Source organism: Mercenaria mercenaria, chromosome 5, assembly GCF_021730395.1.
Source record: "Mercenaria mercenaria strain notata chromosome 5, MADL_Memer_1, whole genome shotgun sequence".
NCBI classification, from domain to species: domain Eukaryota; kingdom Metazoa; phylum Mollusca; class Bivalvia; order Venerida; family Veneridae; genus Mercenaria; species Mercenaria mercenaria.
In genome coordinates, this window is record NC_069365.1 from 86756073 (window position 1) to 86773626 (window position 17554).

Below are 17554 nucleotides of genomic sequence, written 5' to 3' on the forward strand. Positions count from 1 at the left end.
ATGAGAATAAATAAAATATTGTCAGGATCGGGGACTTTAGCTCGACAAAAACGTATTAATAGATTAATTTATAAAAAATAAAATAATATATAATATATACATGTTTAGAACAAAACAATATTGTGAAAGATACGAACTAACTCCTATTCAATTAGATACAGCTTTAATATCTGTCTTGGGAAATAATGTTAAACAACAAAAAAACGGATATCACTTTACAATTAATGATAGAAGCTCATATTTTGATTGGTTTAATGGCTATTTTGAAGTAAGTTTTAAAGTTAATAAGCTTGCTGATGGTGCTAATTATGCTGACGGAGATCAAATTGCTTTAATTAATAATGCAGTTTCATTAATTGATCAGTTAGTGGTTAAACAAAATGGAAAAATTGTATATGATTGTAATAATTTATATAAGGTAGTAAATGTAAAAAGTTTGGTTTGAATTGTCTAAAGATTATGTAGAAACAACTGGAAAAAATGAATTTATCTTTTTAGATACTACTAAAAATGCTGAAAGTAGAGCAGATAATGCCGATTATAATTCGGGGTTTGCTATTAGAAAGGGATTAATCCAAGGTGGTAATGAGATAAATGCTAAGATTCCGTTAAATAATTATTCATTTTTCAGGGTTTAGAAACTGATATTTTACCTCCAAGTCAAATTCAAATAACACTGCAGCTGACGGATGATGATGAATTAATTTTTAGAACTGCTGGTGTTGATCCAGGTAGAGTAATTGTAACAAAATTAATTCTGTGGGTTCCACGTTTAATTTTCAATAAATTTGGGTTTAATCTAGTTGCTGAAAGATTTACAAAAGCAAGATGGTCATACCTTCGGGAAATGGTGACACAATCAACTGATACACGACAAAATAATATAACCTTTAGAATAACAGCTGGTTTAACAAAACCACAACATGTATTTGTTTATTTACAACGACCTAACAAAAGTAATTCACAACAACATAACCCGCATTTATTAGATACATTTAGGGTAAATGCTAATAATGATGATTGCACTTCAAGCTCCTGTCGTCTTGAAGTTGGTAATGGTGTTTTTTATCCAGAAAACAGAATACACAAGTATATCAAGAATATATGATGATGTAATTAATTATTATTATAAACAAAATAATAAGACTACTGGAAGTCTGTTAAATAGATCAAACTTTTATAGTTTATTTGGATTTGTTCATTTTAATTTGGAATATAAAAAGGAAGTAATAACAGAAGATCCTAAGCATATTACATTAACAGCTAAGTTAAATGTTGCACCAGCAGCTAATATTCGTGTTTACGCAATTGTATTGTATGAGGAAACAGTTGAAATAAATACTATTGGAAATGAACTTGTTATTGTTTAAATAAAATAAAATTGAAATAAAGTAAAAATTAAAATAAATATAAAGTATATAATGACATCAAATTATATTGAATATAAAGTTAACCTAACAGATGGATAGAAAAAAAATTTAGCACAGGCTTATGATAATAAGATTCCATATACTTTTAGATTAAAACATGAACAATTACGTGGAAACTTCCCTTTACTTTTAACAAAAACACAAATTAATCAAATTAAAAAAGCTGTTGCAAATAAGAAGGGATAAGAAATTACAATTTCAAAAAAACAGATGTCCAGTCAAGGTCAAAATGGTGAATTTTTAGGAGCTTTAGTTGGTTTGTTAGGAAAAACAATTCTTCCAATGGCAGCAAAAGTAGCTCCAAAAATATTAGCCCCTCTAGGCATCGGAGCCCTCTCTGGGCTGGCCAGTACCGGTGTTAGTAAGTTACTTGGGAATGGTATGATTTCGGTAGCTAATGACAAGAGAAATATGATATCACCATATCTTACACCTAATCAAAGAAAGCAACTAGTAGGGTCTGGAGTGATTAAATTAACACAAAAACAAAAACAAAATGGCGGTTTTCTGAGTGCACTTTTTGCTAGTCTAGGGATACCTTTGATTACATCTTTGTTAAGTGGGAAATGATTACAGATTGATTCCCAACGGAGGTCGTACAGACGAATTCCTATAGTAAAAAAAAAATAAAATTTATAAACAAACCAATTTCTAACTTTGAAATTGAACAATGGGTTAAAAAATTAAAAATTAAAAATTTTAGGGGTGTATTTAGTAGAAATAATTTACCAAAATCAAAGTTGAATAATGAATGTGGAATTATAAATTTGGACGACTCTGTTGGACCTGGAACACATTGGGTTTTTTACTTTAATACTTTGTACTTTGATCCATTTGGACTTCCTCTGCCGAAGGAGGTAACTGAATATATACCCGGAGTTAAGTATAACAACATACAATATCAAGACAAAACAAGTACGCTCTGTGGTTACTGTTGTTTATTTTTCATAAAGATGTTACAAAACAAAGTATCACTGTACGACATATTGTATAAGGTTTTAAATATTAAGAATGTAAATCAAAACGAACAAACAATTACGAACTATTTTAATAAATAATATGAAAATGTACCTAAAACGACTCCTATACTACTTTCAAAATGTGTTCAAAATTGTTATATTCTTAACAAACAGTCGTATTTCATTTCACAATTGTGTGCGGAAGTAGCGTAGTAACTAAATCTAAAAATAGACGTGAACATTGTACACGGAAGTGCGTAGTAACTAAATAACTAGAAAAAAATATGGCTCTGGTGGGATTCGAACCCACGCATCTTGAGAAATATAGTCAAAAGTGGGTGTATAGAAGTAGAAATTGAAAACTTTTCAAAAAGGAGGTGATGTGTGGTAGCAACCGCAGGGGTTGGGCAATTTTCTCTCTTCTCTCTTTTTCTCTTCCTCTTCTCCCCTGCGGTAGGCCAACGTTCCAGTCCTCTACACCCCTCTGCGGGTCTTCCTTAACAAACTCGAAACCCAAGGAAGACCAGAGGTGCGAGAAATGTATGATAAGATGCAATGATCAGTTGCCTCCAACCACACAGATCTGTTATACCAGACAGTATCGATATAGCAAAATTCGCATATATAAATTTACTATGTTGGCTAATTGTTTGGTGATTTTTTTGTTTTTAAGTGTGTGGTGTATTATGATTTGTTATTTGAAACGCCATAGATTTACTTAAAATCAGAAACAATACAAAAAACTTGAAAATACTAACGTAGTAAATATCGGCTGGGTTGTCATAACGCCAGACAAAGAGAGAGTTTATCATGCGGAGTGACAATCGATACTAGGTGTCAATCATTTCTCACTAGAGAGAAATCAATATCATTATTGCCAGCGTGGAACATTTCTCGCTAGTGAAATTTTTCGTACTACAAGAGGTATTCCCAGGTATATTTGCTTTCCAAACTTTTAATGCTTTCAACACATTTGTCTTCAGTTGAAGTATCTAGATTTAAATAATTTACTAAATGTTTTCATACAGTACTATGAAAACCTATTTCTTTTATGTTTTGAATTGGTTGGCTTTGGATTTTTTAAAAGAGGGGCAAGGGGTTAAGTGGGGTCAGATTGGCCTAGAAGCCTTATTATATTCACTACTAATTTTTTTTATCATATTGCTCTATTCAATATTTCTTTCTGCACTACGTTTTCTTCATATGACGTGATTCAATATTTCTTTTACACTATATGAGCCACGCCATGAGAAAACCAACATAGTGGCTTTGCGACCAGCATGGATCAAGACCAGCCTGCGCATCCGCGCAGTCTGGTCAGGATCCATGCTGTCCGCTTTCAAAGCCTTTTGCAATTAGAGAAACTGTTAGCGAACAGCATGGATCCTGACCAGACAGCGCGGATGCGCAGGCTTGTCTGGATCCATGCTGGTCGCAAAGCCACTATGTTGGTTTTCTCATGGCACGGCTCATATGTTCATTGTATGACGTGATTTAGTATTTCCTTTTACACTATTTGTTTATCCTATGACGTGATTTAATGTTTCCTGCTGCGCCTACGTATTCGTCAAATGATTCGTTTTACACTTAATATTTGTCAGTTGACGTGATACAATGTTCCGTTTTACTACATATTCGTGATATGAAAAGGTTTAATGTTTCATTTTACACTACATCTTACAATGCAATCTAATGTGACATTTACATGATTTCACTTGATAAAGTGTTTACACTATTTATACATCATATGACGCGGTTTAATCTTTTGCTCTTTTTTTTACAGATTAATCATTTGTTTTCCACTATTTTACATATACATCACATGACATGATCAAATGTTGATCAAATTTCTTTTTCCCTGTAGATCATGACCTAGATGGTGGCTTTGGTGAGGATTATGGAGGTGACCTAGTCTCTAGTACGTCAATACATACATTTTGACTTTTAATCTTAAAGCAGCATGCCTCCAGATTTGGCTAAAAATAATCTTTCTTTCAAATAGAACTTTGGTTAGAATATGAATTGTTTGTTTCTAAAATATTTTAAAAGTTCCAGATCAAGAAAAGAGGTGACCGCGTCGGGAATCGAACCCCGGACCACCGCGGCAATAAAGACATTTTCCCGCCGTCGTAGCCAATAGCGCTATAGCTGAAGTAGTGAATAATGACTTCAAAATATAGATATTTATAATCGAGACAGTTTACATGGAGTAAAAGCGTGGCAAACGCTTTTCGATTTTCATCGTAAAAAGTAGTAAAAACAGCAAATTCTCATGTGTCTCCGTAACATAAAGTTTGTCAGTAATTAAGTTTTAAAGCCTTCTTAAGAAATATAGCATTTATTTCAAGATATCTACAAAAAATTATTATTTTTTGTTGTCGAACGATCTGGAGGCATGCTGCTTTAACCGATTGAATAGGACATATTTGACATAACAACATTCCCAGTTTAGTTTTGTTTGGTCTATTTCTATTAACGCAATTCTGCAAATGTAATTTGCTCAAAAATCCAGTGGCATGTATTTCTTAATTATCCGTGAGCCTAACTCGAATATTTTCATAAGCTTTAGTGTGAATAGCTTATCATTCTTGTATGTATTCGAAGTTAGATTCTGCTGAAAATAATCTGTTCCATCATTCAGTTTGGACAGCACACATTTTTTTAAAATTCAAACGGATATTTGCTAAATATTTACGGAATGAATAGCGAATAGTGCAGACCCATAATCAGCTTATACCTCCATCTTGGTCTGCACTTGTCGCAAAGGCACAATCACTTGCCGCCTGCAGGCTAAAGCTTAAGCCATTTTAACGACTTTTCGGGCTTATTTATCTGAATTGTCAGTTTTGGCATATACATGTATAACACTAGAAATAGGTACATGTACGTATATGATTTAAACAGTGCCTTGATCTGCAATGATGTATTCCGCAGTCGTTAATTTCGCCAGGACGGATTGCACTTAGCGCAAGCGCCTTGTTGGACCAACTGCTCTAGCCGAATACAACAATATAGAGCAAGGTATTGTTGTAATAGCCTTGGAGCCTGGAGGATAGTGTAAAATATATTACATGACCCAGTTTCAGGATATGTAAAGTAACCGGAACAAGACCTCAATATAAAATCAAGTTGGAGAAGTCCGACATCTTACTACTGGACCAATGTGTCCTCTCTAATTTCTATAAACTTTCATTAGTCCTTGCTACTTAGGCGAGTTTAAAGCAATTCATAATGTCTACTTGAAATTAACCCTAATAAAGACGGTGTATAGTTTTCAACCTCAGATTGTTTTCTAAACAAATCAGGGGAAATAATAACGTCCTTTTTCATAATAACATCTAAAACACTGACAGCGTAAGCATTTATTTATAAAATTGTTACTAAGTATAGTAATCTGCTCTCTGTCCTGGAAACAAAAAAGCCGTTTTTACTTGTTTTTATTTTTAGCTCACCTGAGCACAAAGTGCTCGGGGTGAGCTAATGTGATCGATCACCGTCTGGCGTCCGTCCGTCCGTCGTCCGTCTCTCTACATTTTCCTTTAAACAATATCTCCTCCTAAACCATCGGGAAACTTTTGATGAAACTTCACAGGAATGTTCCGTAGATGATCTTCTTTGAAATTAGTTCAAATAATTGAATTCCATACACAACTTTAAAAATCTTCTTTTCCAAAACCACATGGCCTAGGGCTTTGATATTTGGTATATATCATCATCCAGAAGTTCTTTACCAAAATTGTTCAAATTGTTACCCTATGGTTAAATATGGCCCCACCCTGGGGGTCACATGATTTATATAGACTTATATAGGGAAAACCTAAAACTTCTTGTCCAGAACCACATGGCCTAGGGCTTTGATATTTGTAATGTAGCATCATCTTGTGGTTCTCTACCGAGATTATTTAATTATTCGAATTATTTCTTAGGGTTAAATATGGTTCCACCCTTGGGGTCGCATGGTTTATAAAGACTTATATAGGGAAAAGCTTTGGAAATCTTCTTGTCCAAAAGCACATGACTTAGGACTTTGATAGATAGATAGATAGATTTCGGTAAAAGTGTTCATAAAACAAAGCATTATCAATCAGATGCATAATTCTAAAAACAAATAACAAAAACGCAATGACATACAAATTGAGCCATGTAGTGCACACCAATACCAGGGATAACACAACAAAGGGGAAGTAACTTTCCCCTTATTTCTATAGTGGTCCTTTGATATTTGGTTATGCAGCATCATCTAGTGGTCCTCTGCCATTCTGGCAAAATTATCCCCCTGGGGTCAAATATGGTACCGCCCTGGGGGTCACCTGGTTTATATAGACTTATTTAGGAAAAAAATGAAAATCTTCCTGTCCAAAATCACAGGGCTTGGGGCTTTGATATTTGGTATGTAGCATCATGTTGTGGGCCTCTACAAGGATTATTCAAATTATTCCTCTGGGGTCAAATATGGCTCCCCCTAGGATCACATAGTTTATAAAGACTACTATAGGGAAAACCTTTGAAAATTTTCTTGTCGAAAACCACATGACTTAGGGCTTTGATATTTTGTATCTAGCATAATCTGGTCTTCTACCAAGATTGTTCAAATTATCCCCTATGCTCAAATATGACCTTATTCTGGGGGTCACATGGTTTATATAGACTTCTATAGGAAAACTTTAAAAATCTATTTTTACAAAAACCACATGGCCAATGGTTTTGATATTACGTAGCATCGTGTAGTAGTCCTTTTCAAAGATTGTTCAAATGATCCCAGGACACATGGTTTGAGTACACTTATATAAGGAAATCCTTTAATAAAAAAGTTTCTGTTCTAAACCCATAAGGCCCAGAGCTTAAGTATTTGATATGTGGCATGCTCTAGTAGTTTTCTACCAAAATTGTTCAAATCATGACCCTTGTGTCAACATTTCTCACGTCCGGTTGGTCCCTTGTTTTACACAGACTTATTTGTTTTTGAAGCAATGGCATGGAAATGTGAGCCACAAGTACAATGTTTGATACAGTTTGCAATGCATATCATGAATAGTCTTAATTGTGACCTATTCACCTATCTTTTCGTTTTTGAAGTTACAGCATAAAAATGCATGAATAAGTTCTGATACATATTTCAAAACTCATCTTGAATGGTCTTAATCATGACCTACTGACCTACTTTCTTGTATTTGAAGTTACAACGTAGAAATTGGGACCACATGTATCACTTTTGATACAGATTGCAATACTCTTCTTTGATATTCTGAACGCTGACCTACTGACCTACTTTCTTGTTTTTGAAACTACAACAAAGGTATTTGGACCACCTGTTCAATGTTTGATACAGATTTCAATACTCTTCTTGAATAGTCTTAATCGTGACCTACTGACCTACTTTCTTGTTTTTGAAGTTACAGCATAGAAAATTAGACTACCTGTATAATTTTTATACAGATTTCAATACTCATCTTGACATACTGACCTACTGTCTTGTTTTTTAAGGTACAGCATAGAAATTTGGCCCATTGGTATAGAGTTTGATATAGATTTCAATACTCCTCTTTAATATTCTTAATCCTGACCTTTTGACCTACTGTCTTGTTTTTGAAGCTACAGCAAAGAGATTTGGACAACCTGTATTTTTTAAGAGATTTCAGTAGGTATTTTGAATAATCTTTACATTGACCTACTCATCTAGTTTTTTTTTGTTGATGTTTTTGAAGCTTTATTAAAGAAATTTATTCAAGCAAGCAACTAAACTCAGGTGAGCGATATAAGGCCATCATGGCCCTTTAGTTGTTTTTTTTTTCTTCAAAAGACATGTCGTATAAGAATATACATATCGTCTTTAATACATAATACTTTACACAATATTAATATAAATGTTTTCTGTTTATATGCTCTTATGATAATATTATTCAAGACCTAAATTTCTAAATTTTAAAACTCAGCAAAATGGCAATTTCACTTCCAAATCGGGACACTTATATACATTTACCATAAATTGTATGTAAAATTTTGGGGTGAGTATCCAGATATTATGCTGAACTAGACAAATCAAGCAGTGTTGAACAGCGTATGAAAGATAAAAGAGGAACTTTCTATAGAGAAGCAATCAAATTTCCAAAATTTCTACAATTAGTATCTAGATATTATACTAAACTAGACAAGTCATGCTGTGTTGAACAGCTTGTGAAAGACTTAAGGAAGATATACTAGGAGGAAATTTAAATTTCTATAATTTACATAAGTAATCATTAACTGATAATGCATTAACTTGACTTGAAACGACGCAAATGTGATAATTATCCGATTAAAAGCGATGCACTCATTTATAATGTATGTCAAGGGCTGTATTATGAAAGTGGTATGGTTACCTTTTATCTCTTTATTAAAAATATTTTTAAAATGCACATAAAAGTTTTTCTGATACAAAGTTTATTATTGCACAAAACTGTTTAAGGCAGTACAAAGATTGCTGTTTCAATATGAAATTAAAACAATGAGGTATTATAAGATGAAATTTCACAATGAGCTTATGCCCCTTTTATTTTCTATATTTTAATATGCATTTATTTATGTAAACATTTTAGACCTGGCTGTCGTACAGACACCGAAGGAACCGGAGTGTATTGAAATAAAAAAGGTCGAAGGCCAGTGTTGGAAGGCTTGCAGATGTTCGTGCTCCATGGCGGAGAAATTAAAAAACTACAAAAATTTGACACATGAGCAGAAGGTTAAAGCAGAGCAAGAATTCATGTCGAAGGTTAAGAAAACATTAAAGGTAAAATAGTCACAGCTGATTTAATAACTCTTTAATAATCTTTCTCGAGAACTAAACTGGGTTGTGGCCCTGGTTGGGGGTCGAACCAGCTTTTTGCCGGTTAGGAGGCTGACAGAATAATAATTTTAATGAGTTTCTTAAATTCAATTAAAATTGACTCTGTCATATGAGCTTTAGGAAATCTAACATTAAACAATATTAATAATTTGTCGAAATAAAGTTGCAAAGTAATAAACTCTTCTCAAAATAAGATATAAAATATGTTCTTATAATCTCCATAATCGCCTCGTTAAAATTTAACAGTTAAGCAGTTAGTTATTGCTATGATACTTTTAAAAAAAAAAAAGTGTTGAAATTTATTTTAGAAATCCCAGCTTTGTATAATACATACTTTTATGAAATAATGACGGCTCTATTGCCTACCATTTTACACTTATCTGTACGTATATTAATTACTTTCCTTTAATTTAAAGGTAGACAATGACAAACTTACTGCCGCAAAAGCACGAAGGAACAGCGCAAGGGACGAACGCAAGAGCGCAGCTAATATTGGATATGTCGGTATAGGAATGTTTGCGCTCGTCTTCGGTGCAGTTTTTATTATGGACCTTGGCGCACTAAAGCGAGACGCTCTGATACTAATGGCAAACTTGAAAGATGGCTTTGGACGTTTGCACGACTGCACTGTGAAACGTTTCCGCAAGAAAAAGCGTCAACCTATAAATAATACAAATGTGGAATAGTTGTCACATTTGCATGTAGGACCATATAGAAGGTCTAATAGAAGGTTTAATTCAAGGTCTATTGAAATGATACTGTAATTCAAACACCGGTCTTTATCGATATTATAATATTATTCATAAATTCACATTAATGACTTTTGTAAGAATTAGGAATACGATGTGCGTTTAAATTAACATTTATGGAATAGAAATTGTATTAAACATTACATGTATATCAAGTACTTACAAATGGTTGTGCAACCAATGATTTTACTTTAAAGCAAAGGTGTTTTCTGAGTGACAGAAATGAACTTCAAGAGCAATATATGAGGAGTTATTATGTATTTAAACAGATAAACGATCCCATAAAGACCTATATTTGCAACACCTAACACAGCATGCAGAGTGCTCCCATTTGCACCTAAGCTGACATTCACTCTAAATTTATAAACTGGTGCCATCACAGGAAGTATATAATTTTGACACACTCAGAAATATGAATAGATCTATAGATGTTTTTCTTCACTATTTATTAAAAGTCTACAAAGCAACAAAACGTGTATATTTACTACGGGGACGTCTGCACATTTCAACACATATGTATATATTTAGATATTAGCTGTACCTAATTCTCTAAAATGTTGTTATATTACCTGGATATCTATGTCAGTTATATGATAACATGTGAACAGTTTTCATGCGTAACAAATTAGATCTAAATACATCTTACTATTCACCTGCTATATCTATCTTCGATTAGTGTATCACACTGGCCTGTATTTTCAGTAGGAAAGAATTTTTTACACACCCTTTCTGATTTAATTAAAGCACACGTGACAGGTTTTTTTCAAACATTTAATTGCTTGTTACTGTAAGTGTTGCTGTTGCTGTTGTTGTTGTTGTTAGTTAGTTAGTAAATTTCATATCCGAAAAAAAAAAAAGAACAATACACAACATTTATGTAAACACAAAATAAACATGTTTGTGTACACGTGTTAAAATCTATGAATGCTTGATAACTGTATTATTTAACACAGCATGAATGTGTGTTATTACTATAGATACTGACAGTTTTTTTTTCAAATGGCTGTTAATTTTGAATGCAGCTTTATGTATCAACTTTAGATTATATATGTTTAAGATTATATATGAAGCCATATTAAATTCATTTTTATGTTCAAATCAATATCTATTGATACAATATATCTTTAAATGATGTAAAAATGTGTTTACGAAATCAGTGGCCATTTTCTTGAAAGTTTAAGCGTTTTGGTCATATCAACAGCGACAAAATTTACCTGTTTTTAGATGCGACTAAAACACATTCTATTTGAAATAAACACTAAATACTCCGAAAGATGAAAAACGAAGATTTTAGAAATTCTGTATGTTGTAGTTTTATCCTGAATCTGCTACTAGAATATATATGTACAAAATAAAGATACTGCTACGTAATCTGTCTTAGGCCTAGCAAAAATTGTTGGTTTCTGGTAACATAATAAAGATATGGCAGTTAGGTCGGTAAGTTTTTTTTATTAAGTGCGACTTTTCGGAAATTATTTTTGTGTCAAAGAATGAATACAAAAATGGGGTTATGCCTTTAGAGCATCAGTCAGTTGTTTTCTAACATCACTGTGACCACACGTTTAAAGTTAAAGTTGATAAAAAAAAATCAAAGGACATAAAAGCAATTAAGGTCGGACCAAAAAAAAATAGGGTGGGTCGGGATACCGGCAACAAACAATTTCAGGCCTTATTTTTAGAATATTAATATTGATATTTCGTTTTTGCTGTTGTTGCTGTTATTAAATAAACATATATATTAACGACTGTGATTGGCAAGGTATTTTTTTGAAACAGTATACCACAGATCTTCAGACAATAATATACTAAATTGGCGGTACCAACTTCAATTATTTATAACGAGTAAATAGATGTCCTGAGGGAAATATGATACAATTAAATGTACAACCATTTCTGTGTATGAACAAAAAAATAGTCCGCAATTATTTTACAGATCTCGTCCGTATCTGTCTATGATGTAAACTGAGGCGTTAGTTAAATTTAAAGAATGCTCTTCATAATTAATTCTTCCAGCATAACAAAAATACATTTTAAGACTAGATATAGATTTGTATGTAACTTGTATTTATTTTTAAATTAATTCGCATTTACAATGTACTTTTCTTTGATACTATTCTTGTTGTTAGTGTGTATAAGCTGTTTTTAAAAAATAATTAAAATCTTCATTACGCCATTTTCAGAAATTTCAGTTACCATGTTCGTTTGACTATCGTTGAAATTAGCAAAGTAGTTTCATGTGTAGAATGTAAATATCTCAAAGGCTATTCAGTGTCATCTTAATCATAATCGAGAGCTTTGAAATATTAAAACGAAGGGCTAATTCAGATTTGATTGTAAAGAAGCGTACTTCTTATTGATAATAAGGATCATTTTAGACAAAGAACACATGCGAACGAAGTGAGCTGAAACTTTCAGTTTAGTTAAATCATTTGCATAGGAATATCACCTCTGATTTATGATTCGCGAGCGGAAACTTTTTGTGTTTTGATTATTACCTAAGGCTGTTGTTACTTAAATGTATGCGAGGAAGCGAGCAAATCCTTTTTATGCTTTAGCTCGTAATCGCCACTGTTCTTATTATTCCAATGAGACGTGCAGGGAGCGAAACATGTGCAATGTATCATCTCCCGCCAACCGCTACCGGAATCATGAATCCGCTTCACCAACAGCTTTAAATATCAACCGTATCGCACTTTTTTAGATAATGTAATATGCATTTATAAGACAATACAATAAAAGAATACCATTGCTTTTGGACGAAATATCTAAAAGTAGAAAGAATGCATTTGTCACATATTTCGTTGGTTGTTTGGTTCTTTAATGCTGGAAAATAAACACTGAAATAGGCTGAAGATTCATTTTAAACAGAATGAAATATTGTTCTTCATAACGTGATGTCCCGAACATCATTAATGGTATATCTATATGAAAATTACCACATTTTTGTATGTAGATCAATGAAAAGTACGAAACAATGAAGTCTAAAATAGCTATTATTTAGGACTACAGAGCAATCATTTAGTGCTATAGAACCGCTATTGATATCTGAATGACTAACAAATAATCGTACATTATACATAATTCAATATATGTATATTTGATCAAGGCCTGATATAATATTATTTTTACATCATGCTATGCTTTAGGTTAAAAAATACAAGTGTTTCATGTAACCGTCCGCAAAAATTGTTTAGTATGTATGTGTTACTAGTTTGGGAAACCTAGTAGTTGGGAAAACGGTGTATTCTAGAAGTTGATTTTAACATAATGTCTAAGGGTTGAATACATCAAAGGCATTAGTACTACCTATTTGTGGAAAGTAAGACAAGTTTTACTATCGAAGCAATGCCAATTTGAATATAATGTAAATGCATTAAATAATTGTTTATACAAAAATGCAATACGGTGAATACGGGTTTCATAAGTAATTCTTAATTGCAAATCTTGAATTTATCGTGCAGATTACACACTTTACCTGCAAGAATTATTACTACGCTAGGATTTCAATAAACTTGTGTACTAATGTCTCCAAGGATATGCTGTAATACTTATAATGATTTGCAAAACACCTCATGCGTTATGTTGGTTTTGTTGTCTCCTTCTACATTATGTTACGGTTTTGTTTAAACAATACAGACTTTTATCTTGGTAGAGCGGTCGAATCCACTGTTGCGGTGCCTTGTTGCCTAGCCGATACTTGTTTTACTTCTAGCCCCCACTCTAGTGATTTCTATGTAAAAGGGAGAGGGCTTATTTTTATCAATGGTGTACATTCCCAATTTTACGCTAACAAACTGGCAAAAATGTGCACAATAAATCCAATTGTCACCAAAAGAGGTTTTTACATCTAACTTACATACATAAAGGATTTATTGTTCGTGAAGAGATACAAAGTAATGCATGAAACACTGTATTTTTGACATCATTTTCATGTTGGTTATATCATGTTTTCCATACAAATACAGTATAACTGCTATTAAGGCTTACTGATTTACTGGAAGTGATGTTTCAGGTGACTCACCTCTATTTCTGAAATTCCAAAACTTCTTCTTTTATTAGGTTTGTTTTTTTGCCATGTTTTTGTTTGGTTTTAGGGGACTCACCTCTATTTCTGAAGACTAAAGGTTAGGTTTAGTATCACCATGGTAACAAAAATGTATACATTTAAGATACTTTTCGTTCAAATTGTTTGAATCCGATATATACCGGAGTCTATAATATATCACATGCGCACAAGATCTCTTTTTAGTCACGGCCGTTTGAAATAATGTCTGAATTGGGCGGTGGTTTGACTTCCGTCACCATCTAATACTTCAAAGTCGCCAATAAAGTCGGCGCCACTTAAAATCAAGCAAACATGTTTTAAAGGAAATCTACTTGTTAATCTGTATTTAAATTAGGGATGGGAACGAATACTGAAATCATTATTCGAATATTCGGTCTGCCATATTCGAATATATTCGAATATTCGGTTAGTTTTAATGGAAGTTTCAAATTCTTATTAAGTGATTGGCATATACACAACGTATTCATTTGTTTAAACCGTGGATCATCGTAAATAAGGCCAAAAAAATGTTTATTTCGGGTAACCCGATCCTACATAGCGAAACCCGCCGATTCTAAAGTTTTACTTCACGATTCTGTCAGTATAATCATGAACATATTTAACTAATTCAGTATTTTAGCTTCAAAATGATACAAAAAATCAAAACGATTATAATTTGGACCGTCAGCAGGTCGTCCCATTTAAACATGTGACGCGCTGTTGTATTACCGCCGCCATTTTGAAAAATTTCAATCGGCGTGTAAAAAAGCAAGTAAGGCAGACTTAAACCTCCTTCAACATGAACTTATGCATCAATCATACGTTTTTCTTGATTTTATTATTAAGTACTTCAAAATTTAATTCGAATACGGCCGATTGCGGATGAAAACCGATTCTGCGGATGGTCTGAAACGTCGTACAAAATATTGTGAAAAGATCGACAATATCTACAAGTTTGGTATTGTTTTCGAAAAAAAAAAAATTCTACAACTTGTTACATAAAACAGGCGCCAATAAAAATGAACAAATGATAAAAAGATATCACATTTACGCCTAATACAAACTGTTAATCCGTAGCGATGACCCCAGGTAATTATACATTGCAATTTTCTTGTTAATTGGACATCTTTTGACATGCATCTGACACATTGACGCCTGTTGCAAACTGTTAATCAGTAACGATGGCCCCTGCCAATTATGCATTGCTATTTTCTTGTTAATTGGACATCTTTTGATACGTGATAAACTAACATGACATAGTTTTATTCTGTAGACTTAGCATGCTCATATTGCCTAAAATGAGCTAAAATCAATGATACTTATTTTGAAAAAAAAAATATACAATAATTTACGAATATTCGAATTTGATTTTCATATTCAAATATTCGACCGATTTTCGAATATTCGAATATTCGAATATTCGTTCCCATCCCTAATTTAAATCAACTGTATGCATGTACATGTATTATGTTTTCATTGTCTAGTTTATCGTTTATAGTAGCTGATTCTGTCGTTTTATGAAATGTTTAGTTTTTTTAATAGCATGGTTGTGACAATCATCGATTGTGAATAAACTTGAAACTTGCTTTAAATTATGTATTTCTAGCAATATGGTCTGCAAATTGATAAAAGGGTATTTTCATTATGTAATCAGATTCTTTTAACAATAACGGTTTTGATGTCAATAGAATTTGAATAATTTAGATGTTAAACTGTATTTGAATGTTTATTCCATTATGACATTTCAATAAAGCTTTAAACAGAAAATTGAGTTTTGTTTTACAATGCATATGTAAATACAAACTATCTGCATATTGATTCCCGTTACTGCGCAGAAGTGGATAATAACTATGGTACGAATTGACGCATTAACAAGATCTAACCTAAGTATACTCATAACATTGAGCACTATTCAGTGACTTGTCCTCATAGTTCCTTGAACACTTCTCAGTTACTAGTCCTCAAAGACCCGTGAACACAACTCAGTGACTTGAACATTATTAAATGATTTGTCCTAATAGTGCCGTGAACACTACACAGTAATAAGTAACCAGTGCCGTGAACACAATTCAGTGACTTGTTCTCACAGTACCGTTAGTGAATTGTCCATACAGTGCCGTAAAGACGATTCAGTGACTAGACCTCACAGTTCCGTGAACGAGATTCAATGACTTGTTCTCAAAGCGCCGTGAACGTTTTTCAGTGAATTGTCCTCACATTGCCATAATCAATTCTAAGTGACAAGTAGTCACGGCGTGCCATGAACACAACTCGGTGAATTTTCCTCAAAGTGTCTAGAACACTATTCAGTAATTAGTCATCAGAATGCCTTGAAAACGACTCAGTGACTTGTCCTCATAATGCCGTGAACACAATTTAGTGACTAGCACTCGCATTGCCATAAATACTATTCAGTGAACACTATATAGTGACTGTCCTCACAATGTCTTGAAAACTATTCATTGATTTGTCCTAACTGTGGCATGTACACAACACAGTGACTAGTACTCACAGTGTCGTGAACACTATTCAGTAACTATTACTCAAGTTGCCGTGAAAACTACTCTGTGGCAAGCGCTTACTGTGCCGTGGACACTACAAAGCGACTAGTCCTTACAGTGTTGTAAACACTTTTCAGTGACTAGTATTCACAGTACCGTGAGCACGACTCAATGCCTATTCCTCATAGTGCAGTGAAAATTTCTCAGCGACTTGTCCTCACAGTGCCGTGAACACTAGTCCTTGATTTTCGTAAACACAACTCAAAGACTAGTCCTCATAGTGCCTTGATCACTACTCAGTGACTTGTACTCACAGTGCCGTGAACATTATTCAGTGACTATTACTCACGGTACTGTGAAAACTTCTCTGTGAGTAGTGCTTACTATGCAGTGAACATTATTCAGTGACTTGTCCTCACAGTATCGTGAACAATACACAGTGAGTAGTGCTAACAGTGCTGTGAACGCAACTCAGTGACTAGTACTCACACCACTGTAAACATAATTCAATGACTTATACTCACAATGCCGTGAACACTGTTCAGTGATAAGTACTTAGTGTTGTGAACACTATTCACTGATTTGTCCTTACAGCGCCGTGAACACAATTCAGTGACTTGTCCTAACAGTACCTTAAACACTTCTCAATGACTAGTACTCATGGTGCCGTGAGCACTTCTCAGTGACTAGTCCTCAAAGAACCGTAGAACAACTGTTTAATGACTAATTCTCACAGTGCCTTGAACTTATTAAAAGTTGTCCTAACACTGCCGTGAACACTTCACAGTGATAAATACTCAGTGCCGATTACATTTCACAGTGACTTGTCCTCACAGCGCCGTGAACACTATTCACTGACTAGTCTTCACAGTACCTTGAACACTTCTCAGTGACTAGTAGTCATGGTGTCGTGAGCACTTCTAAGTGACTAGTACTCATAGAACCGTGAACTGAACTCAGTGACTAATTCTCACTATTAAATGAATTGTCCTGACAGTGCCGTAAATACTTTACAGTGATATAAAGTCCTCAGTGCCATAAACATAA

General features: G+C 33.5%; 1 protein-coding gene across 1 annotated transcript in view; it reads left to right on the forward strand.

Annotated features, from left to right (window-relative positions):
• Positions 1 to 12085, forward strand: part of LOC123557844 (uncharacterized) — a 99343-nt gene extending 87258 nt beyond the window's left edge. Inside the window, exons 18-20 of the mRNA XM_053544748.1 lie at positions 4254 to 4307; positions 8965 to 9155; positions 9629 to 12085. Coding sequence (XP_053400723.1) covers positions 4254 to 4307; positions 8965 to 9155; positions 9629 to 9898 — 515 coding nt within the window. The 3' untranslated portion in view covers positions 9899 to 12085. The remainder of the gene's footprint in view (positions 1 to 4253; positions 4308 to 8964; positions 9156 to 9628) is intronic.
• Positions 12086 to 17554: the final 5469 nt, after the last annotated feature.